The 25,299-nt window shown below is 36.7% G+C and overlaps 1 protein-coding gene across 2 annotated transcripts; it reads left to right on the top strand.

The window, feature by feature from the left end:
• Positions 1 to 366: 366 nt before the first annotated feature.
• LRIF1 (ligand dependent nuclear receptor interacting factor 1) lies at positions 367 to 23,709 on the top strand. 2 transcript variants are annotated; one of them, XM_025417278.3, is made up of 4 exons: positions 367 to 840; positions 12,580 to 14,083; positions 15,263 to 15,526; positions 16,334 to 23,709. In XM_025417278.3, exons 1-4 carry the CDS (start codon positions 773 to 775, stop codon positions 16,769 to 16,771), a joined length of 2,274 nt encoding a protein of 757 aa, XP_025273063.1. In that variant the 5' UTR covers positions 367 to 772; the 3' UTR covers positions 16,772 to 23,709. The 2 variants fall into 2 exon arrangements, with proteins under 2 accessions (XP_025273063.1, XP_025273061.1); XM_025417276.3 differs by having other exon boundaries at positions 478 to 840; positions 12,588 to 14,083.
• The last annotated feature ends 1,590 nt before the right edge of the window (positions 23,710 to 25,299 follow it).

Raw genomic sequence — 25,299 nt, forward strand, 5'->3', positions numbered from 1 at the left:
TTCAAGAAAGAGGAAATGAACGAGAAAGCGCAGGAAGCGGCAATAAACAGAGCGCTGCCCACGGGCAGGCGTCTAAGAGGCGCGCACAGCGTCAGGCACTAGTCCAGAGCCGCCGCCGACGTCTCCTCCGGCGCTGGCGGGAAAGAGAAACGTGCAGGAGCGGCGAGCGCATTGGCAGAAAATTTACCAATGACCCCGGAAGCGTTTTATTTTGCGTAGGCATCTTGAGCATATCCTCTCGTGATTCGTTCGTTGATCCGGAAGAAGAGACACCAAACGTCCTCTGCGATTGGATCGTAGCATCGGGGCGGTGCTTTAGCAAGCCAGTCACCTCGGCGACCGGATGTGACGATGCCGGAAGCCGCTGACTGAGCTGGGCCCGGCTGGCGGCTGCGGTGGGCGGGGTCGGCCGAGCCCGTCCGGCGCGGTCTTCCCCACGGACCCAGCGCTGCTGGGGGCGGTGCCATTAAGGCCCCGCCTCCCGCGTCGACTCCGATTGGCTCTGGCGCGACGCCGTCGGCTCGCGGGGGGCGGAGACTCGGGCCGCTCCTCCCAGAGGCCGGGGCCGGGCCGCGTCGTCAGCCGCTGCGGTCCTTCCGGTTTCTGGCAGCCGCGTCGCCTCCTTCCGAAGGCTGGGGTCCTCCTTTCGCAGCGAACCCGTTGGGCGCCGTCCAGCCCAACACCGGGTCGCTCCGGGTCTCGCCCCTCGGGAGGCCCTCGGCCCCTCGTTGCCCACTTCCCTGGAGGTGCCGGCCCCTCCCGCCCCTCTAAAATGTCCAATCACCTCCAGAGGGTCTTCCTGAAACCCGCAGAGGAAAGCTCGGGCAACGCCTCGCAGTGGTAAGTACTGGTTGCGACTCCCCCTCAACACGCCTGCCCCGGCCCGCCTCTTAGCAGGGTGCCCAGGCGGCCTTCTCCTCCGGGCGCCCTGGCCCCGCAGTGGGCGCGCCTTGGGGGCGAGCGCCGGCCGGCGGGGCGCTCACGGCCCTGGAGCCCTCCGAGCGCTCGAGCGCGCCCCTCCTGGAAACGTGCAGCCTCGGCCCGCCCCGGCCCCGCACGACTCCTGCGACGGAGCAGCTCTCCACGGGAGAGGAAGACCAACATGGCCGGCGCGCCCGCGTGGACGGACGCCTTCTGGAAGGTTCTCGCGCACTCGCCGGAAAACACGCAGCGCGCGCGCGGACCAGCAGGTGCCGCCCAGGTGGTGCGGCCCAGATGGTGCGGCCCAGGTGGCGCAGGCCCTCCCGTGCGGACGGCTGTTCCTTCAGAGGAGTGAGAAGGAAAGGAAGAATGTGTGCAGGGGATGCTTAGGATATGAAACCACAACCTGAAAAATTGATCTCGTCTGAGGGAATGGATCTTTTCTTTTTTAAAAAGGATTTTGCTTATTCATGAGAGACACAGAGAGTTAGAGACCCAGGCAGAGGGAGAAGCAGGCTCCCTGCGGGGAGCCCCATGCGGACCTCGATCCCGGGACCGGGCTCTCACCCTGAGCCGAAGGCAGGCGCTCCACCACCGAGCCACTCAGGCGGCCCTGGATTTTGTTTGTAAATTTTAAATAGTAGTTTTATATGGAAAGGAAGAAAAGTAGAATGATTGCCACGTGAGATCGGTGGTTGGGAACAGAGTCTTTGAAGCAGCTGTAATGAGAACGCCCTCTCTCGTTGGATATCTCCCTATTTGACATAGGGAGATTCCAGGATTTCTTTTAAAAAGGCGTACGTGGTTGCACATTTCCAAAACAGTTTATCACTAAGTCAATTTTTTTTAAAGTTCTGTTAGTCAACATGAAATAAAAGGGGAACAGAACTGTTAGGGAAGATCGACTATTTTAAGTTGTAGACTCCATGGTTAGTGGATATAGTAAGTGTGAGAAAAAACTTAATTGGTGTCTGCGGAAGGAAAATGTGAAGAAAGATGGAAATTGAGCGTAGAATTCATGGAAGAGGATTTATGTTTGAAGAACATCAAGCTGCCTAAATTTAATCCTAGCTTTGACAGTTAACAGTTCGTGAGACCAAGTGCCTTTCTCCAGTCTCCTTTCCAGTAAATTAGAGCGCCTAGAGATATTTTTAGAGTTAAAAGAATGAGTATATGTAGAATACTTAGTATAGAAAAAAAAAAAAGCAGTACTTATGTGTTAGCTATTATTATGAGAATACGAGTTTATTTCTCTACAAATTTTAGCTCAGTAAGGTTTATTTTAATTACAAGTATATGCAAAATGGAATTGTAAGAAGGACTAAAAAAGCATGCACGGCATCTTAAGAAGAAACGGTCACTATATGCGGTGAGCCAAAACAGCATTGAAGAGCTGCCAAGAACCATTGGGATTCAAATCGTAAACAGAGCCAGCTTGTGTGTACGTATAACGTTTTGGTTTACTTTTGGTGGAAGCTAGGAGGAGAAGCAGATGTAGTGTTCTGTATAGATAATGCAAAAGTAAAAATACTTTCTCATGGTTGTTCATTTCTTCTACCTTTGTTTTGGCCTGGGTATTTGATGACGTGTAACTTAACACAATTTGTTTTAAGAATGCATTGTTCTGCAATGTTAGAAATAAGATAGTATAAGAACCTAACCTTTTTATTTATTGTGACTTTAACTCTTTTACCCAATTTCTAAGCCTTCGGCTATATGTATTTGGCATTTTTAAAAACTTTACAAAATGAATTAGGTTTTGGTTACTTACCTGTGTAAGTCATTGGGAGTTCGTTAACTCATTGGTTTATGAATTGTGTACATCATCTTCAAATGCATTTATTTCTTCAAATCACTGAGATTTGACATCACATGTTCTGGACATTACCAGATGTTTTTTTGATGCCATTTGACTCTTATTTTGGTTATCGCTTGCATGTTTGATTCTGTTCTGTTTTGTAAGTAATAATCTTCATGACTTGCAAGTATAATTTTATGAATCATTTGATTAATTTCAGCTCTTTAATTGGAAGCACAGTTTCTTGATTTTTTGATAATTTTGATGGTACTAAATCATTTTCATGAACTTAAAATGAGTATGATTTTTACTTTCTGTAGATGCTTGGATTTTTCTCGAGTTACTGCTGCTTTCCTTTTGTAAAGCTTTTCACGATTGCATTACAGGTTTATTGTTTAACATGTGTCTAGTTCATCATGGCATAAAGTATAAGAATCAGAACTAATCTTAGAATACAAAGGAAAAATCTGGAAGATATTTGTGATAGTTGGCATTCAGTTCATTTAGATTGGGGCTTTATTTGCAAAGAACAAAGCAGGAGTTAGAATGGTATAGTGGAAGACAGTAAGCTTTGGAGTTACAGCAGTCTAGGTTCATATCCTAGTTTACCACTATTATCCATATAGTTCTAACACTTGGTTAGAAAATTCAGTGAGTGCCTACATGACAGACTGTGCTAAATGGAGAGACTGACTAAAGAGGATATGAACCATGCTCGTGAAAAACCTTATAGTCTGAGGGGAGGTGATGTAAGACACTTTTAAATAGCATTATGCACAGGATGCTGTGAAGGCATTAAGAAAGGAAATCATAGGGAAGGTTTCTGGAGCACCTGAGTTTGGAGTTTGGGAATGTTAAGTATCAGCTGCCTAATTAAAGATGAATGTGGGCTGTGCTCAAGCAGAGGGAATTGGTTAATAAAGCACCAGTGTGACTTATTACCAAGAGTCCATATTTTTGTTTGGTTCTGTACTACAGGACAAATAGATGGGTTTGGTTTGCTGTGCTAGAGAGGTTAGACTTCATTTACTGGAGAACATTCAGAGGATTTTAAGAAAAGGTCATGTTCCTGTCTGCATTTTAGAAATCTGGTGGTAGTGTTGATTTGAGGGTGAGGGATCAGGCATATAAAGATTCTATGTAGGTTGTCCTTTCAGGGATTTTGAGGGCCTGAACTAGCTGATGTAGAATAAGGGTGGGATTCAAAGAGATACAGAAGGGAAAATAGGCAGACTTTCAGTGAGTTGACATGAGGAGAAGAGGATCAATTATAATGCCAGTTCTCTGAATAGATGTTGGTAAATTAATTGAGATGAGGAGAACTTATCAAAAAAATAATCGGGGAGGTATTTGAATTTGAAAGGCAGGGTCAGGCGTGAAAATAAAGACTTGAGTCATCAGCTTAGAGGTATTATAATTAAAGCCTGTGATGATAGATCTCATAATAATAAGTTAGGATGTGATTGGCAACTGGCTTCTGTCTGCTCTTAAGCCTTTGTCCTTAAAGGGGGAACTAAAAATGAATGTCCTCAGCAGTGGGCTTGGTTTGGTTAGAAACATGATATTTCATTATCAGTTTATTGTGCATTTAGTTTTGTACAATATAAGTGTCTATTATCTTTACTGGTTGAGTAAATAAGACAGAGACATTGAGATGTATACCTTACAGGCTAACTGAAATCTGTTTCTCCTTAATCTCTCACTTCATGCAGTTGAATTTTTTGGACCATGTTATGGTTGATATATGCTAAAGTAAATTCAAGAAAGTGGATGGGATTGTCCAAGAGAGCATGTAATTCTGAATAAGTTATTTAATACTGAATCTCCAGCTATAAAATAGTAATGGCAATACTCACATTGCCGGGCAGTTTATCAGAATTAGAGTTAATGACAACTATTTATGATAACGTATCTACTAGGTATATGATATTACGTAGTATATATTATTGTGCGTAATTCATTACATATATTGTGTAGTCACATAATGTTAAGTCCCATATAGTGAGATGCAAAAAAAGTCTGGCAGTTGAAAAGGTATGTTTTGCAAAAATATCTGCAAAGTGTCCATCAGCCTGCAAAATTTTTATCATTCCATTTCTACATTTGAATGTTTTATATCAATATTAGAATAATAAAAAATGTCAGAAGTTATATAAGTATGTTTAATATACTTTAAAAATTATCGTGCCTTTTTATTCAAGTTCTTACACTGCCAAAACTATCAGATTCATTTCCTTATTCTTAGATACCAATTCTATATTTTAATATAATATGATAACTAGCATATATTGGAAGTTTATCATAATTCTGGCCAGTTATTTCATTTACTTATCATAGCAAGCCTTATTGTCTCCATTTTGCAAATGAAGAAACAGAGATTCAGAGAAGTAAATTTACTCAAATTAATTAACGATTGGAAAAACTAAGATAAGAGAAGCCTGTAAACTTTCTAATTTATTTCTCTTTTCATTTTTTCAAGTCTAAACTTGTTAACTGTTTTTGCAGTATAGTTCTCAGTTCAAACACCAACTGGTTTAAAGTAATTAGCACATTGATGATTTTTCTAAAATTTTAAGTGACCAAACCAGAGCATGGGATGGAGAATCTGATTGTAATTTTTGTTCTAATATTAGCTAGCAGAATATGACATTTAAGAAGACAGAATCCTTAAAATGTTTTTGTTATAGTTACTCTTTTAAATGGAAGATCTCTTCTGGATCTGAAAAAAAAAAAAGCATATTGATTGAAGAAGTGTGAATTTCACCCCGATTTATTATTTCTCTCCTTAGCATTCTATGGAGAGGTGTCAGTTTAATTTTTAGAACTCATTCCATTTGCTACTAGGAAATCATGGTGGTGGTGTTTTTTTGTTTTTAATGATGATTTGTAAGAATTAATTCAGCTAATAGCATTGTTTGCAATGTGCCAGTTGCTCTATTAGGTGTAGAGGATATACACATGAATTGGAATAACCTACCCTTAAGGAATTTATGGTCTGTGGCAGATGATGTGAATCTTTCTCTCTCTCTCTCTCTCTTTTTAATTCATGAGAGGCAGAGGCAGAGACACAGGCAGAGGGAGAAGCAGCTCTGTGCAGGGAGCCCGATTTGGGATAGGATCCCGGGTCTCCAGGATCATGTCCTGGGCTGAAGGCGGCGCTAAACTGCTGAGCCACCCGGGCTGCCCAATGTGAATCTCTATTAATATACTGATATAGAAGAGCTGTATTTTCCTTCAATTTTTGAAGGAGAAATGGAAGAGAAGAAGGGCAAAAAAAAAAAAAAATCAATGAGTAGACTTGAAAATAGTTTGTGCAGTATACATGTTGTACAATATAAATGTTTTCTGTAAAGCAGAAACATAGAGGCCATATAATGAAGTATGTGAATGAAGTATCAGAAGCCTAAAGTCCTTTGGTTAAAAACCATAACAATTAAAAATGTACATTCCCATATGCAAATAACTATAAAAGCATTATAAAAGTTCTGTTAAAGCTTCTAATGTGTGAACCACATGTTATCAACAGATTCATTGACAAAAGTATGTTAAATACACCCAAGGAGACTAAAGAAAAGAAGAAGTGTGAAGTGTGAAGAAGTGTAAAGAAAAGTATTGAGAATAGTTAAAATGGAGATTTGAAAGAGCATATAATTTTTTTGAGGGCTTACTAGGCATTGGGAGAATGATTACAAAGCAAACAGTACAGTCTCTGACTATGAGAAAAACAATACTCATTTTTTAGAAGACATTGTATAGAAGGCATCATGTAACTCTTAGGATTAGTGGCACCAGTGGGAGTGCTTTGGGGATTTTAGGTTGGAAGAAATTAATGTGAGTTTGAGGACGTGCAAATATTTTCATAAAGAAGATGGAGTTGATCCTCAGTTTATTGTTGTGTTTTAATTTGTTGGAGAAGAAAAAAAATAACCTGAAGAATACTTGGGATAATCCAGAATAGCAAAGAGACCTTTCTGGGAAGATCAGAGATTTTTACATCAAGAAGTTATAGATGGTACTGTTAACAGAGATTGTTACGGTCTATTTTAGATGATTTTCAAATCAAGCTGAATTGGCAATGATGAATTATTGGAACTTTGGGAAAGGAGGTAACAGGATGAAAACAATGCTTTAATCTGCCAGACATACATTATAATAGTTGCTGCAGTCAGAAAAACTAGTTTAAAAGGCAAGCAAAATAGAGGAATTAGATAATGAGGACTAGACACAAGGTGATACAGGTCTGATCTGGGTAGTGGAAGTGACAATGGTGAAAGAGAAGAATGAGTAAGAGCTGTAAAAAGGAAAAAAAAAAAAAAACCTTTACAGACTCAGTGATTCACTGCACATTTATTGAATGTTTGCCATTTGTAAGCATCTATACAAGGTGCTGTGGGTGAGTCAAATTAAATATCAGAAGGGTGATAAAGGTAAGTCAGAGATGACTAGATGATTTAAAACCTAAGTGACTTGGGAAATAGTGCTGACATATGCTGACATATGATAGGATTAGCATACTAGTTTTCAGTAGAGAGTAATTTGAACTTTATTTTTTTTTAGGATTTTTAAAGAAATTTTTAAATTTATTTATGATAGTCACACAGAGAGAGAGAGAGAGAGGCAGAGACACAGGCAGAGGGAGAAGCAGGCTCCATGCACCGGGAGCCCGATGTGGGATTCGATCCCGGGTCTCCAGGATCGTGCCCTGGGCCAAAGGCAGGCGCTAAACCGCTGCGCCACCCAGAGATCCCTTTTTCTTAAGATTTTATTTATTTATTCATGAGAGACAGAGAGAGAGAAAGGCAGAGACACAGGCAGAGGGAGAAGCAGGCTCCATGCAGGGAGCCCAACATGGGACTCGATCCTGGGTCTCCAAGATCAGGCCCTGGGCTGAAGGCGGTGGTAAACCACTGAGCCACCAGGCTGCCCTAATTTGAACTTTAAAGTCGTGGTTTAAAAAACAGTCATGGTATTTAAAAGTGTAAGTGTTTGGTAAGACAACATAAATATGGAACTGAGGTCAATATTAGAGGAAAGGAATAAAGGATATAACTGGGAGTCATTGCAAAGAAAAATGAAGCACTTGACGCAATAGTTGAAACAATTGGTACAGTCTTTTAAGGAAGAATGTCTTGAAGAAGAAACAGACTCAAGAATTGTACTTTGGGGGACACCTGGGCGGCTCAGCGGTTGGGTGCCTGCTTTCAGTTCAGGTCGTGAACCTGAGATCTGGGATTGAGTCCCGCATCGGCCTCCCCGCAAGGAGCCTGCTTCTCCCTCTGCCTATGCCTCTGCCTATGTGTCAGTCTGCCTCTCATGAATAAATAAATAAACCTTAAAAAAAAAAAAAAAGAATTGTGCTTTGGGGAATAGTCATGGATGCTTAAAATGCAGAAAATGAGTAAGAAAGGAAACATTAAGAAAAATAAGCAAGTTGTGCACATCGGAAATCATGTTAGGTAGAGGTTCATAGTTCATAATTAGCAATGTCAGTATCAGTGGGGAGCACCTAGAGAATGACGATAAAGACATTTAATTGTGAGAACATATTTGGTAATCTTTGAGAATGAGATACAGTAGAAGAGTGGGAAAGAAAATAGACTGCAAAAAAGTGAATTTCGAGACAGCTTTTTAGCATATCAGTAACAGGAAGTTGGTAGGTTGTCTTAATTGTGGTTCATGAACATTATCTCCCAACTTCCTGTCATTGAATTTAGCACATAGATCACAATTATCTCTCTAATCTTATGTGACTTTAGTATCTATATGGATAATCTCATTGTCATCTAGTCTTTCTGTATGTAGTTCTTTTTCTCCAATGATTTTATTCTCCATTCTGTAACTGTCCATCCACTTCTGTAGTTCTTGTTGTCAGATGAAATTGCTGCATTTATGAAATTCTTGATTCAGGCATTCTCTTTTCTAAACACCAGTTGCAGTATTTCTAGCTTACTTGTTTAAATATTTCCACTCTGTTTTTTAACTTTATCTGGACCTCCAGTCCAATAATCTCTTTATTTTCTGCTTACACTTTTGTCTTTTGTGTTCTCATTTTCTTCTCATCCTGTTTAGATTTTATGTTAGATTATGTTTCATCATTTTAATAATTTTTACCAGTATCCTAAAGTATTTTCTCTTTGATTTTTTTTTTTTTTTTTTTTTTTTTTTTTTTTTTTTGCACAATTCTTCTGAAGCTACTCCAACCCTGGACGAACTCAGCAATTTTCTCTTTGCTTATGTGCTTATGCCTGGTGAAATAAGGAAAATCTCACAAGAGCACAGATTGGTCTCACTATAAACTCATAATCACTACTTATATCCTTAGGCCAACAGCACTGTCTGATGACTCTTAATATTTTCCGAACTCAAGTTGTTCTTTCTCAAAGACTCAGATCTTCTTGATTTGCCTCAAATTTGTATTTTTACTCCTATTTTTAGCAGATGATGTTATGTCTTTTTTCACAGGAAAATTAAAGCCATTGGATCAGAATACTTCAACCCTTCTGCTATCAAAGCTACACTGCAGATCTGCCTAACCTGTTTTTTCAGTGTCAATAGCAGAAGATATTTCTCCACGTCTTTTCAAGGTTCAATTCCTCTACCTGGCTGCTGGTTCCAATTTCCTATCTTCTTATCAAACCTTGCGCTTATTAGCCCTCTTTATCCTCTTATTCTTGATAACTCATATGAGCCTTAATATATGCTCTAGTTCATCTAACCTTAGAAAAAGAAAACAGATTTCTTCTTGACCCCATTGAGCCTCTATTTGACAGTCTTTATCTTCTCTTTTACAGTCAAAGTTAGTAAGAGTTGTCCATACTTTCTATCTTACTATCCTTTCTTTATATTCACTCCTCTACAATTTTTTCCCCCACCAAACTGCTTTTTTTTTTAAAGCCATCCATGACCCTCATGCAAGTATACATTTTTAATCTACATCCTACTTGGCCTTTCAGAAACTTGTAAATAGACTTGCCCATTTTCTTAAAACTCTCTTCCTTTGGCTTCCATTGCATCAAAATCTCTTGGTTTTCTTTCTATTGCTTAAAGAAAATGGGAAGCTCCTGAAGTATTTTAAGGATCAGTTTTAATGTGATTAAAGCTTTCAGAGGGAGAGGATTTGGCTGAAGAAAAGACCAATTTTGAAGCTACTATAATAGTCTTAAGCCAGAGATGATATTTGCCTGGATTAGAATGGAGACAGATGGTTTGGAAGATATTGAAAAGATTAAGGGAAATTTAGAAGGTAATACCAACAGAATTTTGTGATAGATTAAAAATAGATGGTTAGGAAGCAGAAAATTGCTTGTTGTGACTTAGGCATCTAAGATAGATGGTATGCCATTTATCAAAGGGGAAAAAAAAACATTGGAAAAGACCATGCTGAGTTATAGGTGCATTTGAGATTCTGAATGGAAGCGTCATGAGGGAAGTTGGATATGTAAGCCCGAATCTCAAAAAAACTAAGTTATAAATCTTTTAATTGTTGCTGTTTAAGTGGTGATTTAGTCACATAAAAGAAATGCACATAAAGGAAATAATTGGGAAAAGCTTAAGAGTAGGAAGAGAACTCAGCCTAAGCTTTGGTGAATTCCAGCACTTGAAGGTTTGTTTATTCTGGTAGGATGAATTGGCAAGGAAGACCAAGGAATCATGGCAAAAGTGGGAGAATGTCCTATCTAAGCCTTGGGAAGAGAATGTTTTAAGAAAAGGAGCAAGTATTTTTGTTCTCATCCAAATATAGTATATCATTTATCTCACTTAATGATAATTGCCTATCTGTGCATACAACCAGCAGTATAAGTCCTTTTAGGGATTGTGGGTTGAACTAGCTTGGAGACCAGCAAACATTTTCTGTAAAGGGCCAAATAGTAAATCTTTCAGGCTTTGTGGGCCATACCATTTCTGGTGTAACTACTCAACTCTGCTACTGTAGCATGAGAGCAGCCCTATACAGTGCATTAAAGTTGAGTGCTACTGTGTACTAATAAAACTTTATTTATGGATGCTAATATTTGATTCTCATAATTTTCACATGTCACAAAATACTATTCTTGTGACTTTTAAAACCATTTAAAATAGAAAAAAGATTCTTAGCTTGTGGACTACACAAAAAACAGGGAGGGGGCAAATTTGGCCCAATGCTGTAGTTTACTGACCCTTTTCCCATAATCGAGCCTGGTACCTGAACCATAAGAGACATTCAAGTAAACATTTGTTGAATAAATTAAAGCTGAATTAGTTCTGGTCCAGTTTCTATGTTTCTTGGAGGTAGGGAGGTGGTAAAGGTAGACTTTCTTTTAAGTCCTGAAAGTGAGAATTCATACATTTATGTTCATGCTTCTCTTTAGAGATTAACTTTTAATTTGCTAAAAGTAAATTTAACATTTTGAGACACTGTCAAGTGGCCAGAAAGTAGTTTTAAATATTTAAAAGGATATAATTATATTATTTTGGGTTGCAGAAAGGTAAAACTGAGTTCCAGGGCTTCCTAGAATGCATAGAATTTTTGGCTTTGGTATTTATTGATATGTATGTTTTAAAAACACCAATAGGCAGTAAAACACCCCTTTACATCGTTGAGAATTCTAATTATTGTCTAGAATTTTTGTTTTCATTTGATCTTAGTCATATAAGGGCATACTGTTGGTAGGGCATGAACTCTGCATTTATGTTGCTAGAATTTAGCATGAGAGACAGTCTATAGGCAAGTGAACAAATAGATTAATATATATTGACAACTTGTGATATGTACCATGAAGGAAATTAACAGGTGTAATATTAGAGACTCATTATGAAAGATGGGCAAAGATAGTTATGGTGTTCAATGTATCTCTTGGGAAGTATTATTTACGCTGAGACTTGAGTTATATGAGTGGGAGAAGAGAGGAGTACCTAGGTAGAGTGGGCATGTGTGATTACTCTGAGACCCATGAGAACTTAGTATTTTCCAGGAACTGAAAGGTGGTTTTAGGCCTAAATAACTTGAGGTATCTGCATTTAAGATATGTACAAATAATTGATTATATAACAGAGATTGATATATTTTGGGTTTTTAAAAATCAGACAATCTGTAGTAAGATACAGCTCATAAGTATCAGGATCAAAATTGGCTAGGTTAAAAGGAAAATTTCCAGTGCGTTCCATGTTCATTGAAAACCATTTAGCTGAAATGATGTTACTATTATCTATATGGATTGACAGGCAGCTGAAACTAATGTAATTCCCATACAAAGGGCTGTTTAGCACCAAACTTCACATGTGCTGAAATAATAAGTCAAAGAAGAAAATGGTTCCTACTTGAGTAATTCCATTTAGTTTCTGAAATGTACCACACTAAGGTTATCACCGTAAGAGATGCCTGAAGCAAAAGAAGGATGGCCTAACAGTAGGACTTCTGAGTCCTTGTCAGTGGGAAGAGCACAACAGATTGGAAAGAGGGTAGAAAAGAATGAGGGAAATAGAATAAGCATAAAACAAAGTGAAATGGAATCCTGGGCAATCAGAGTAAAAGGAGGAGGACAGGAAAAAAGAATTCAAGTAAAGAAGGAAGGGAGGATGCTAATAGTTTAAGAGGAAAATATTCTAATAGGCATAATTTTATACAGAGTAAAATCTTAGAAAAGTCTAATTTACCCATTGCCTAGTCATTGGAGAAATTCTAAATCAAAGCTGATCATCTTTGATTATCTCTTCTACTTAAAAATATGTTTTACAATATTTCACTTTGAAAACTCAAAGTGACAAATTACATATCATTTTATAATTTTGTATCTTTTTAAAATATTTGTAAATATTTGTTTTTAAATAAAATGTATATACCGTCTAGTATATTGTATTTATTTACTCAATGTTCTTTTAAGTGTTTCAGGCTGCATGTACCAAGTAGTTCAGACGATTGGCTCGGATGGAAAAAATCTTCTGCAATTACTTCCAATTCCTAATTCTTCTGGAAATCTTATACCGCTAGTTCAATCTTCAGTCATGTCTGATGCTTTGAAAGGGAATACAGGAAGCCCAGTTCAAGTTACTATTCAGACTCAGATTTCCAGCTCTTCCACAAGTGCATCAGTTCAATTGCCCATTTTTCAGCCAGCCAGTTCTTCAAACTATTTTCTTACAAGAACAGTAGATACAGCAGAAAAAGTTAGAGTTACTTCTGTGGGAACTGAAAGTTTTACCTCATCAGTTTCTAAAGTTCAGAGTCATGGTGTGAAAATTGATGGACTCACCATGCAAACATTTGCTGTTTCTCCCTCCTCAACACAAAATGATTCACCTTATATTTTAGTAAATACTCAGAGTCTTCCAATGACTGTGAAGTCTCCAGTTTTGCCTTCTGGGCATCATTTACAGATTCCTGCCCATGCTGAAGTGAAATCTGTACCAGCGTCTTCATTGCCTCCTTCAGTTCAGCAAAAGATACTTGCAACTGCAACCACAAGTACCTCAGGAACAGTTGAGGCCTCCCAAATACCAACTGTTATTTACGTATCTCCTGTAAACACAGTGAAAAATGTAGTTACCAAGAACTTTCAAAACATTTACCCAAAACCTGTTACAGAAATAGCAAAGCCAGTGATACTAAATACACAAATTCCAATGAATGTTGCTAAAGAGACACAATTAAAAGGTGGTCAGCATTCTCAAGCTGCTCCTGTGAAATGGATTTTTCAAGAAAATCTACAGCCTTGCACTCCATCTCTTGTTCCTGTTAAGTCTTCAAATAATGTGGCTTCAAAGATTTTAAAAACTTTTGTAGATAGGAAAAGTTTGGGAGATAATATAAATATGCCATCATTGAGTACTGTGAGTCCTAGTGGGACACAATCCAAAAGTATGCCTATTAAAGATAATGCTTTGGTTATGTTTAATGGGAAAGTCTATCTATTGGCTAAAAAGGGGACAGATGTTTTGCCATCACAAATTGACCAACAGAATTCTGTTTCTCCTGATATTCCACCAAGAAATGATACATCACAAATAGTGAGTTCAAGTGCAGTGACAGAAATATCCAGAGAGGTTGTAAATATTGTTTTGGCTAAAAGTAAATCTTACCAGATGGAGACAAAGTCACTCTCAAATATTCAGCCTGCTTCCATGATCAATCTAAGGGCAGAGAAGAATAAAAAAGTGGAGAAACCATCTCTTTCTACCCCAAACCCACATAATATGAATCAATCCATTAACTACTTAAAACAGAGTAAGACTTTATTCACAAAGCCAGACTTTCCAGATGGATTTAGTACAGTACAAAATGCCCCCAGAAAAGGAAATACCATCCAGAGCAGAGAGAAAATAAGTTCCTCTGTTGATGCAACAACTCTTACTTCACAACAGTGTGTTTTCAGAGACCAAGAACCAAAGGTAATTTTCCCATGTCAGGGTGTTCTTTTTATCTATCTATATAGAAAATTTTTCTTTCTTAATTCTCAAAGTTAGTTACCTATGACACCTCTCACCCCTCCCCCCCCCACCGTAACCTCCTTTCCCATCTTCCACTCCATCACACACATACTGAACACACATGAATGCTTAAGTCAAAGCTTTTATTTGAAGGAAATGTTTGAGGAACATAATAGAGTCCAAGAAGCATCTTTCTCTTAAATCATTTGGCATGCCAAATCTTTAAAACAAAATCAAACAAACAAAAACCTCAGAGCAATAAGGTTTAAGAGAGTTGTTGAATGATAATGTGAATTCAAAGCTTGGTAAAATTCTGTGTCTGTGTGTATTTATATATATATGTGAACACACATATATATACATATGTACATACATTAATAGATTTTGTTAGCATATGAAAAGATCAATATGCATCTAGGAGAGCTGGGTTTTTTGTTTGTTGGTTTTGTGATAGTAGGGAGATATCTGGCAATTTTAGATAGATGGTAGAAGGGATAGAATGGGGCTTAATACCTTTCATTTGCAGAAATAGGATTTATCAACATTTTTTTTTTAGTAGACAGTTTCCTTTTTTTTTTAAAACCCTTTCTGACTGTTCATTTATTCAACATATCCACATAGTTACCTTTCTGTTCTTTTAAAAAATGTTTCTCTGTGCTAAGTATTTGTGCCTATTCTTTTCTTTCATAGAGGTCTACTTAATAATGTCAGTGTTTCTCCCCTTTGGTATGGAATTCATTGAATTCCAGATATGTAAGAGGGTAAATTCTGAAGTATAAGATTGATTGAAGGCATAAGACTTTTCCAGAAGACTGCAATTTCCAACTAATGTTTTATAGATTATTTTTAACTTGTCATTAGTCTGTGTTCTTATTTCAGTTGTTTGGGAATCAACGATTTGTTAACTTTTCTAGTGCAAGAAAGCAACATGAGAAATTTTAGGGGAACAATTAAGTTTGTACTCAGTTAAGTTCGTTTTTTTGAGTGTGGGTGGTAAGGCAAGGGTAATGCAAACCAACCACTTAGGACTTTAGAGCATGATGTTTTGAGTAAGATGAGATGAACACTTAGTTGCTAGTCTGATAAAATAGCTTAAGTAATTAGCAGTATTGTTTGTGTGTTTTGTTTTCCTAATTCCAGATCCAGAATGAGATGGCATCAACATTCAAAAAAGTTACTCAAGAAAGAAATGACAAGAACCATTCCCAAGGAGGAAGCAATAAGGCATCATATCTGAAGAATGATGCTGAATTTAAAAAGATATTTGGTCTCACTAAAGATTTGAGAGTGTGCCTTACTCGGATTCCTGATAATTTGGGCTCTGGAGAAGGTTTTGACTCCTTTAGCAAGAGTGATACTTACAAAGAGACAGAGTTGATAGTGAAGGAGGAAAAGAAAAAACAGGTAATAGATTTTTGTGTCCTTTGTAGTTACTCCAAAGCTTTATGGATGTATTTATTGATTTGGGGTTTTTTTAGTCTTTGCATTAATAGGAATAATAGTTGTTATCAAACTTGCATATATGTATATTTTATACCAAATCAGTGTTAAAGAGAACCATATATATAAATGTAAAAATGCATCCCTAGTTAGAGATGTTGCATTAAGTGTTTCTATTCATCTGTTTGTATTTTTTCATCAAATAATTAAAATGGCCATCACTTTCTAAACTAGTTACCCTACTTTGAAGACACTATCTAAAATAATCCCAGTGTAGGGAAAATGGGGAAAAGTGTAGATATTCCTTGCAGTATCACCCTTAATACAAACATTTTAAGAAACCTACTTGGTCAATAATGATGAAAAGAAACATCCCTATAACTGCCTATTGTTATTCTACTTAGATATATATCATTATACTGTTTAATATCCTGAACTTTAGGTCAGAGACCAGTGAACAAGTTCTTTACGTATGGCTGTTATATTTTGATATATTTGATACATCAAATTTGATATTTTGGTAATATTTTGATATTTTGATAATAGATCAATTCATCTAATACTTAAGCAGGAAAATGTAAATTAAGCAATTTATTCTCTGGGAATATCATTAGGACATTGCTATTCATTTTAGTACTGTACAGTGGTAAACAATTTTTTGCTGTAGTTTTAATATGTTGAAATTAGTATTTGTTACTTGCAGACTTAAATTTGAGAACACACTGTCTATATGGCAATAATTTGTTTTTGTTTTGGAATCTTACTCAACAGGGTTTTGATAAGAAAAGAAAAGCAAAAGCCGTTAAGAAGATGGATCACACAAAGAAGAGAAAAACAGAGAGTGTTCATAACACAGCTGTAAATGGAGGAAATAATGTCACCATGTCCCAACTTGTCAGCAGTATTTTACCAGCTTCAGATGTATCACGTCATAACATTCTCACAGGCCACAACAAAACCAGAGAAGAAAAGAGAACTGAGGTTGAACACTATACCCCAGAGAACCAGGAAAAAGGCACATTGAGTTCAAATGCAGCTTTTGAACAAAGTCATTCCTTTAATAAAAATTATACGGAAGATATTTTTCCCATAATGCCACCAGAGTTAGAAGAAACCATTCGAGATGAAAAAATAAGAAGACTTAAGCAGGTGCTGAGAGAGAAGGAAGCAGCTCTTGAAGAAATGCGTAAGAAGATGCACCAAAAATAATAAAATACTTCTGTACTTAAAGACCGCAATGAAATATACGTGTGTTTCTTTCATACAGTTTCGCATTAAGTTAATTATGGATGCATTCTGAAAGTGTTTTGAATATGAAACTTTCTTTCATCAGTTGATGATTAAATTTTATTTAAGGACTACAAAAAATATTGATTCACACATGACTCTTGTGAATAATCTACCTGGGGTATCTGAATCTTTGTCTAGATACCTTTTATGTTCTATTTTTCTATTTTAATTAGAATTCCTGAAATTTGAATATTTGTGCGAGGTTTTTGTTATTTGCATCTTTAGCTGAACCGCTCAGGTGTTATTTCAACAGTAGATAATTATTGTATACTACTGAAATTATACAATGCAAGGGAGGAAATCAGCTCTAAACTTAGCTTTGCCAATTGGCTTATATATGTACTCACTTAGTCTGTATTCATAAAATGATACCATTGTTGTAATTTTTTTTATTTCCTAAAAGAAAATGTATTATAGCAGTATTATTTAAAAATGCAAACATTTCTCAAGAGGGAGGAGTACTTGTTTTGTGGCTCTTACAAAGTAGTTTTATATAATCCAAAATGGGTTTTAGAATCCAGGCTGTATAATGTATTTGCTTAAAGTAATGCATTATTATTCTTAGGTAAATGGTTTTTCTTCTTCATCCTCCTCCTCCTCTTCTCCTTTTTTGGAATGTGTATATATGTAACTGTGAAAAGTAAATCTGATCAATGGCCACATTTAATACTTTTTAAAATTGTCAAGTATACTTTTTCTTAATGGAGGCAAACATTTTTCTGTCTAGTTATGTTTGATTTGTACAGTTTGGGAGTTGTGTGGCGATAGGGATTAATGGGAAGAAGGAAAAGTTTGCCCCCTCCAAAAAGGAAACACCCCCCCCCCCCCCCAATGAACGAATTTCCAGAAGTAAGGTCACATAAAATCTATACACACTGAGAAGGAAGTAGAGCAAATCCAAACTGATCAACTAACTTTCTCCTGCCTTTTATTTATTGTAGTAGTTTTGTTGAGATGATTCACTTACCATCAGTTCACCCTTTAAAAGTGTACAATTCAATGGGTTTTATTTTAATAGTTACAGAATTGTGCAACTATCAACGTGACCTAATTTTAGGACATTTTCATCACTCCCCAAAGAACCTTATACCCATTAGCAGTCACTCCCCAGGCCCTCCTCCCTTCAGCCCTAGGCAACCACTAACACACTTTATGTCTCTATGGATTTGTGGAAATTCATAAGCATGGTATAAATCATTCAGTATGTTTTCTTACGGGTTTGATTTCTTTCACTTAATGTTTTCAAAGTTCATTTGTGCTGTGGCATGTATTAGTACTTAATTCTTTCTATAAATTATTGAGTAATATTCCATTGTTTGAATATACCATACTTTGTTTTCCACTCATCTGCTTATGGACATTTGGATTGCTTACACTTTTGGCTTCTAGGATATTATGTTGCTGTGAATGTTTGGATATAAGTTTTTATGTGAACATATGAGTATATACTTAGGAGTATAATTGCTGGGTCTTATCCTAATTCTGTTTAACATTTTGTGGAACTGCCAAACTATCCCTGTCAGGTTTTTCTACCCTTCACCAAAATGGATCTTGTCAAGCACATCAGTGACTTCCCATGTTGCTAGGTCTAGCAATCCGTTATCAGTTGTCTTTATCTTTCGGGGAAAGTATAATTTCATGAATCATTCATTACCTCCTTTGAAAAATTTTAAAGCATTTTATTACAGAAGCAGTACACGTGCTTTGTACAAAATTTTAAAATACAGTGAGCTTAAAAGTATTAAAAAATGAAGCTCTAATATAAAACACTAATGTTGGGGCTTGGAGATATGTAATTACCTCTTTCGTTGGGTTTATTCATAGGTATCTAATGGTTTTCAGTGCAGTTGTAAATGAAGTAGATTCCTTAATTTCTCTTTCTCTTTATTGGTGTACATAAATGTAGATTTCTACAATGATTTTGTGTCTTGTAATTTTACTGAATTTGTGTTATCAGTTCAAATAACAGTTTTTATTTAAAAACTTTAAAAACTGTTTTAGCAGTTTTCTGGTGGAGTCTTGAATTTTTTATATATCCATAGACAAGGTTTGACTTCTCCCTTGCCAATTTGGATGCCTTCTATTTCTTTTTGTTGTCTGATTGTTGTGGTTAAGACTTCCAGTACTATGTTAAATAACAGTGGTGAGAGTAAACATCTCTGTCTTATTCCTGACCATGGAGGAAAAGCTCTAAGTTTTTCCCCATTGAGGATGATTTTTACCTGTTTTTTTTTTTTATTTTTTTTATTTTTTTTTTATTTTTTTTTATTTTTTATGTTGAGGTATGTTCTCTCTAAACCTACTTTATTGAGGGCTTTTATCATGAGTGTATGTTATACATTATGAAATGCTTTTTCTACATCTATTGAAGTGATCATATAGTTCTTATCCTTTCTTTTATTAATGTAGTGTATCACATTGATTTGTGAATACTGAACCATGCTTGCAAACCAGGAATAAATCCATTTATCGCAGAGAATGATTCTTTTAATGTACTATTGGATTCTGTTTGCAAGTATTTTACTGAGAATTTTTGCATACGTGGTCATCAGGGATATTGGCTTATATATACTCTTATTTTTTGTTGTGTATTTATCTGGTTTTGAATCAGGATAATGCTGGCCTTATAAAATGAATTTGGAATTTTTCCTTTTCTATTTTTTCTGGAATGGTTTGAGAATACATATTAACTCTTTAAATGTTTGGTAGAGATCTCCTTTGAAGCCATCTGGCCCTGGATTTACATTTTTTAGGAGTTTTTGATTATTGATTCAATTTCTTTGCTGGTTATAGGTCCGTTCAAGTTTTTTTATTTCTTCCTGTTTCAATTTTAGTAGTTTATATGTTTCTAGGGATTTATCCATTCTTCCAGGTTGTCCAGTTTATTGGTATATAGTTTTTCATAATATTCTCATAATTTTCTGTATTTCTATGGTGTTGGTTGTTACTTCTCTCACTTGTGATTTTATTTATTTGCATCTTTTTTTTTTTTTCTTTTTGATAAGTCTGGCTAGAGGTTTGTCAGTTTCTTTTTTTTTAATCTTTTTTTCAAAGAACCATCTCCTGGTTTCATTGATGTGTTCTATTGGGTTTTGGTTTTTGGTTTTGTTTTGTTTTAGTTTCTATATCATTTATTTCTGCTCTGATCTTTATTTCCTTCTGGCTTTATGCTTTGTTTGTTCTTTCCCAGCTCCTTTAGATTGGAAATACAAAATTAAAGGCTCTTAGTACATATTTGAAGTCATAAGTCTGAATAACATCACTTAAGGAGATGGTATAAACAGAGGGTAAAATTGTGGACTCATGTCTGAGTATATTTAAAGTTTGGGGAAAGGACATTTATGAATTTTGAGGAAGAAATGTATTTTGAGTGGATTGTATTTGTAAATCCTTGAATAGTGTCTGACACAGTAAACAATATATCAGTATTCGTTAAATAAATTCAACTAAAATCACCCTGATATATTGCATTCATCTCCCATTTCATTTCATTTTCTTGCTTGTTTTAGCCTTTTTCCTTTGTTTTTTCTGCTTTATATTTAAGGTTTTGTTGATCATGAAATCATCAAGCACCTACATTTCTTCTGATATTATACTGAAAGTGGCTTGAATCCTTTACAGCAAAATCTCCAAAGTTTGTCTGGACTGATGGTCTCAGACTCCTACTTGCTCATTCTGAAATTCACTCAAATTAGAGTTTTATCTTTACCACTCCACCAAGACTTTTTTTAACATTTTTTTCTCCAACAACGTTAAAAATTTGCTAATTCTAATGTCAGTTATTAGTCTCTATCTTACTTGACCTGTCCGTAGCATTTGACCATTTTTACCAGTCTCTCAGTGAAATGTGTTTTTCACTCTGCATCCAAAGCACCATATTCTTGTTTTCCTACTACCTTACCGGATGCTCCTGTCTCTTTGACGGATTCCTCACTTTCTCCATAATTTCTTATTGTTAGAGTTACTTATATGGCTTAGTGCTTGTATGTCTTTTATGTCTATACTTGTATTGATCTCATCTAATTCTTATGCATCAGTACTTCTGCATAGTATCTTCAGGAACTCTCCTTTGAACTTCAACACTATATATCCAATTGTCTTCTTGCATTGCCACTTAGAAGTTGGGCATCTCAAAATTAACTAATGGATCGGACCCAGCTTTTGATTATCATCCACACCCAAAATTTGCCTCAACCAAGATTTTCTCTCAGTTAATGAATCATCATTGCAAATGCCCCAATAACTATTGCAGACAAAATTCACCAATGGATGCTAAAATGAGTGGGTAAAAGTTTGAGAAGAAACAGGATTTGGAGTCTCCAAAGATATTTATTATTAACTGTAAATTTAAGATAGTAACTATTCATGGTGAAACCTAGAAGACACCAACCCATGCAAATGATCAAGGTAAATATCACCAGTAATAAGACCTACTGATACCACAAATCCATTGTATGATGCATAAAGTGTGTGTGGTAGTCTTTCCAAAAATATAAGACCTTTCTGCTAAGAGTGTTTGTTCCCCCCTAAAATTCATACATATGAAGCCCTCACCCTCAGTTTGGCTGTATTGGAGACGGGGGCTCTAAGGAAGTAATTAAGGTTATGTGAGATAATAAGGATAGGGCCCTAATCCAATAGAATTAGTGTTTTTTGTTTTTTGTTTTTTGTTTTTTTTTTAGAGATTTTATTTACTTATTCGAGAGAGGCAGAGACACAGGCAGAGGGAGAAGCAGGCTCCATGTAAGGGGCGGCCTGATGTGGGACTCGGTCCCTGGACTCCAGGATCACACTCTGGGCTGAAGGCAGACATTCAACTGCTGAGCCACCCAGCATCCCAGGATTAGTGTCCTTTTAAGAGGAGACATCAGAATGCAACCCTCCTCTCGATACACTCACCCCAGCACAAATGCACTAAGCCAGTATGCTGAAACTGAGGAAATGTTATATGAGGACACTGAGAATGCTGCCCTCCACAAACCAGGAAGAGGACTCTTACCAGAAACTGAATTGGCTGGAACATTGATCTTGGACTTCTTGAACTGTGAGAAATATTTTTGTTGCCTAAACCACCTAGTCTGTGGTATTTTGTTATGGTAGCCTTAGCAGACTAATACACTTTCAAGGATGAGAAATTATCAGATAAACTCATTTTCTGGGGCATTCTTCAAAATTACTGATTAGTATTCTTCTAAAGTGTCAAGATCCACAGACAAAAGAGTGAAGAACTGTTACAGACTGGAAGAGACTAAGGATGGGGGTGGGGGTGGGGGGAACAACTACATGCGATATGGGACCTAGGATAGGATTGTGGAACAGAAAGTTGACATAAGTGGAAAAGATATGTGAAATTTGATTAAGGCCTGTAGTTTAGCTAATATTGCACCAATGTTAATTTCTTGTTCTTGTTGCAAGGTGTTAAATTGAGAAGTGGGGTAAGGGATATAAGGGAAATTTTTGTACTAGCTTTGCATTTTTTTCTATAAGTCTAAAAACAAAAAGTTTAAAAACAAAATCTTTTAAAAATGTAAATCAGAACATTTCCTGCCCTGTTCAAAATCCTCTAGTGGCTTTCTATCTCACTCAAAATTAGATGCCAAATTCTACACAATGGCCTAATAACTCTGTACTAATTGTCTCCCTGTTTTCTCTATGACCTCATATCCTGCTAGTACCCCTATCCCTATGGAACTTTAGCCAAACCAGCTTCTTGCTGTTCCTTAAATATAGCAGTCACCTTTCTGGCTCAAGTCCTTGCATTGGTTTTTCCCAACTCCATTGGCTGTTCCTCCTCTAGCTAACTGCATGACCTGCACCCTCACTTTTTTTGACTTTACTCAAGTATCATCAGTGAGGCATTCCACATCACCCTTTTTAATGTTGCACCAACCGCCTCTTGCGAATCCAAACTCTGATATTTTTTCCCATAACCCTTATCAGTATTCTGCATATTTCATTTATTTAATTCTATTATTATATGTTGATATACTGCACCTAAGTTTAGGGAAGAGGCTTTTGACTGTTTTGTTCACTGATGTGTTGCCAGTAAACATGAATGAAGAATGGTTACATGGAAGCTGCTTTATCTCCAATGTCTCATTCCAGTTTCAAGAGCAGGAAGAAAGAAGCAATAAAGAAGAGATATATGAAGAAAATAAAACCCTCCTTCATGTGTTATTAGATCACTGGCCAAATTGTGTTACATGGCCACCTTTAACTACCATGAAGGTTGAGAATATTACTGTTCAAAACAAAATTCACCTTCTGTTGATAAAGAAGAAAGAGAATGACTGCTGGGTATATTGCTGATAATGCCTGCCGCAAGAACCATATCTACCACATTTTCACAAAAAGTTTGGGTGATAAGAAAAAAAAAGTTTAGGTGATAAGGACAATAAAAACTGTAACTCTTCAGACAAAAGAATTAGCCCAAAACTTTCATAATTTCTACTTTTGTTTCAGAGATACTAAGGGTTAAAAAACAGCCTTTAGAGTTCTGAGGAGAAAAAAAATGTAAATCAAGATTTTTCTACATATCCAAGTTAAAAAAAGAAAAGATTTATTAGAGAAAGAGCATGAGTGGGAGGAGCAGAGGGAGAGGAGAGAGAATCTCAAACAGACTGCACTGAGTGTGGAGCCCAACGCAAGCTTGATCTTATGACCCTGAGATCATGACCTGTGTAGAAACCAAGCGTCCAGAGCTTAACTGACTACACCACACAGACACTCATACACATCTAAGTTTTGAATGATGTATGATATCAACAAAAATGTATTCTCATATATTCGAGAGCCCAGAATATATACACTTCATCTTTTCTTCTTGAATAAAATTACTTAAACATGTACTATTACAACTGCTCATTGTGTCATCTTTAAGAAAAAGATTCCTACTTTTGGTAGCTTTGCAGTATGTCAATTTGGCTAGGCTGAACTACATTTCCCAGAATTTCCTTTGGTGTCCATTTCCAGTTAGGGTTACAAAGAGATTCTTGTGGGAGAATTGCTTCTTTGAGCTCTGACTGATATACTACTCTGAAGTTTATAAAGAAATTCTCCAATAATTTCTTCTAACAGTTTCAGAATTTTACTTTATTATTTTTTTAATAAATTAATTTTTTATTGATGTTCAATTTACCAACATACAGAATAACACCCAGTGCTCATCCCGTCAAGTGCCCCCCTCAGTGCCCGTCACCCATTCACCCCCCGCCCCCCGCCCTCCTCCCCTTCCACCACCCCTAGTTCGTTTCCCAGAGTTAGGAGTCTTTATGTTCTGTCTCCCTTTCTGATATTTCCCACACATTTCTTCTCCCTTCCCTTATATTCCCTTTCACTATTATTTATATTCCCCAAATGAATGAGAACATACACTGTTTGTCCTTCTCTGATTGACGCATTTCACTCAGCATAATACCTTCCAGCTCCATCCACGTTGAAGCAAATGGTGGGTATTAGTCGTTTCTAATGGCTGAGTAATATTCCATGGTATACATAAACCACATCTTTATCCATTCATCTTTCGATGGACACTGAGGCTCCTTCCACAGTTTGGCTATTGTGGACATTGCTGCTAGAAACATCAGGGTGCAGGTGTCCCGGCGTTTCATTGCATCTGAATCTTTGGGGTAAATCCCCAACAGTGCAATTGCTGGGTCGTAGGGCAGGTCTATTTTTAACTCTTTGAGGAACCTTCACACAGTTTTCCAGAGTGGCTGCACCAGTTCACATTCTCACCAACAGTGTAAGAAGTTTCCCTTTTCTCCGCATCCTCTCCAACATTTGTGGCTTCCTGCCTTGTTAATTTTCCCCATTCTCACTGGTGTGAGGTGGTATATCATTGTTCCAAATTCATTCTATGAGGCCAGTGCTTTTTCACTCAGTATTATATTTTAAAGATTCAACCATTAGTTCATTCATTTTCATTGCCATGTGATATTTCATTGTATCATTGTATGTATATACCACAACTTATCCATTCTTTTGTTGGTATGTGTATATATATTATATATATATAATATACCCTCTAGTTCCATCCATGTTGCAAATGACAAAATATCATTCTTTTTTATGGCTGAATAACATTTCATTATATATATATATATACACACACATATATATATGTATATATATATGTATATATTGTTTCTTGGATTCCTAATGAGTTTGAGTAATTTATCATATGTTTAATGGTCATTTGAATTTCCTTTTTTGTGAAGTGCCATTTCAAGTCTTTTGCCTATTTTCTGTAGATAGATTTTATCAATTCTATAGATTTTCTGTAGATTGTATTTTTTTAAAGATTTTTAAATTTATTTTATTCATGAGAGACACAAAAAAAGGCAGAGACATAGGTAGAGGGAGAAGCACACTTCCTGTGGGGAGCCCAATATGAGATTCAATTCCAGGACCCTAGGACCATGCCCCAAGCCAAAGGCAGACATTCA

Source organism: Canis lupus, chromosome 6 (assembly GCF_003254725.2).
Source record: "Canis lupus dingo isolate Sandy chromosome 6, ASM325472v2, whole genome shotgun sequence".
NCBI classification, from domain to species: domain Eukaryota; kingdom Metazoa; phylum Chordata; class Mammalia; order Carnivora; family Canidae; genus Canis; species Canis lupus.

Bases quoted from the DNA above. Each gene is read 5' to 3' on its own strand.
- LRIF1 (XM_025417278.3), top strand. From the start codon at position 773: ATGTCCAATCACCTCCAGAGGGTCTTCCTGAAACCCGCAGAGGAAAGC. The intron at 841-12,579 runs GTAAGTACTGGT...TGTTCTTTTAAG, and splicing joins TCGGGCAACGCCTCGCAGTG to TGTTTCAGGCTGCATGTACC. The intron at 14,084-15,262 runs GTAATTTTCCCA...TCCTAATTCCAG, and splicing joins TCAGAGACCAAGAACCAAAG to ATCCAGAATGAGATGGCATC.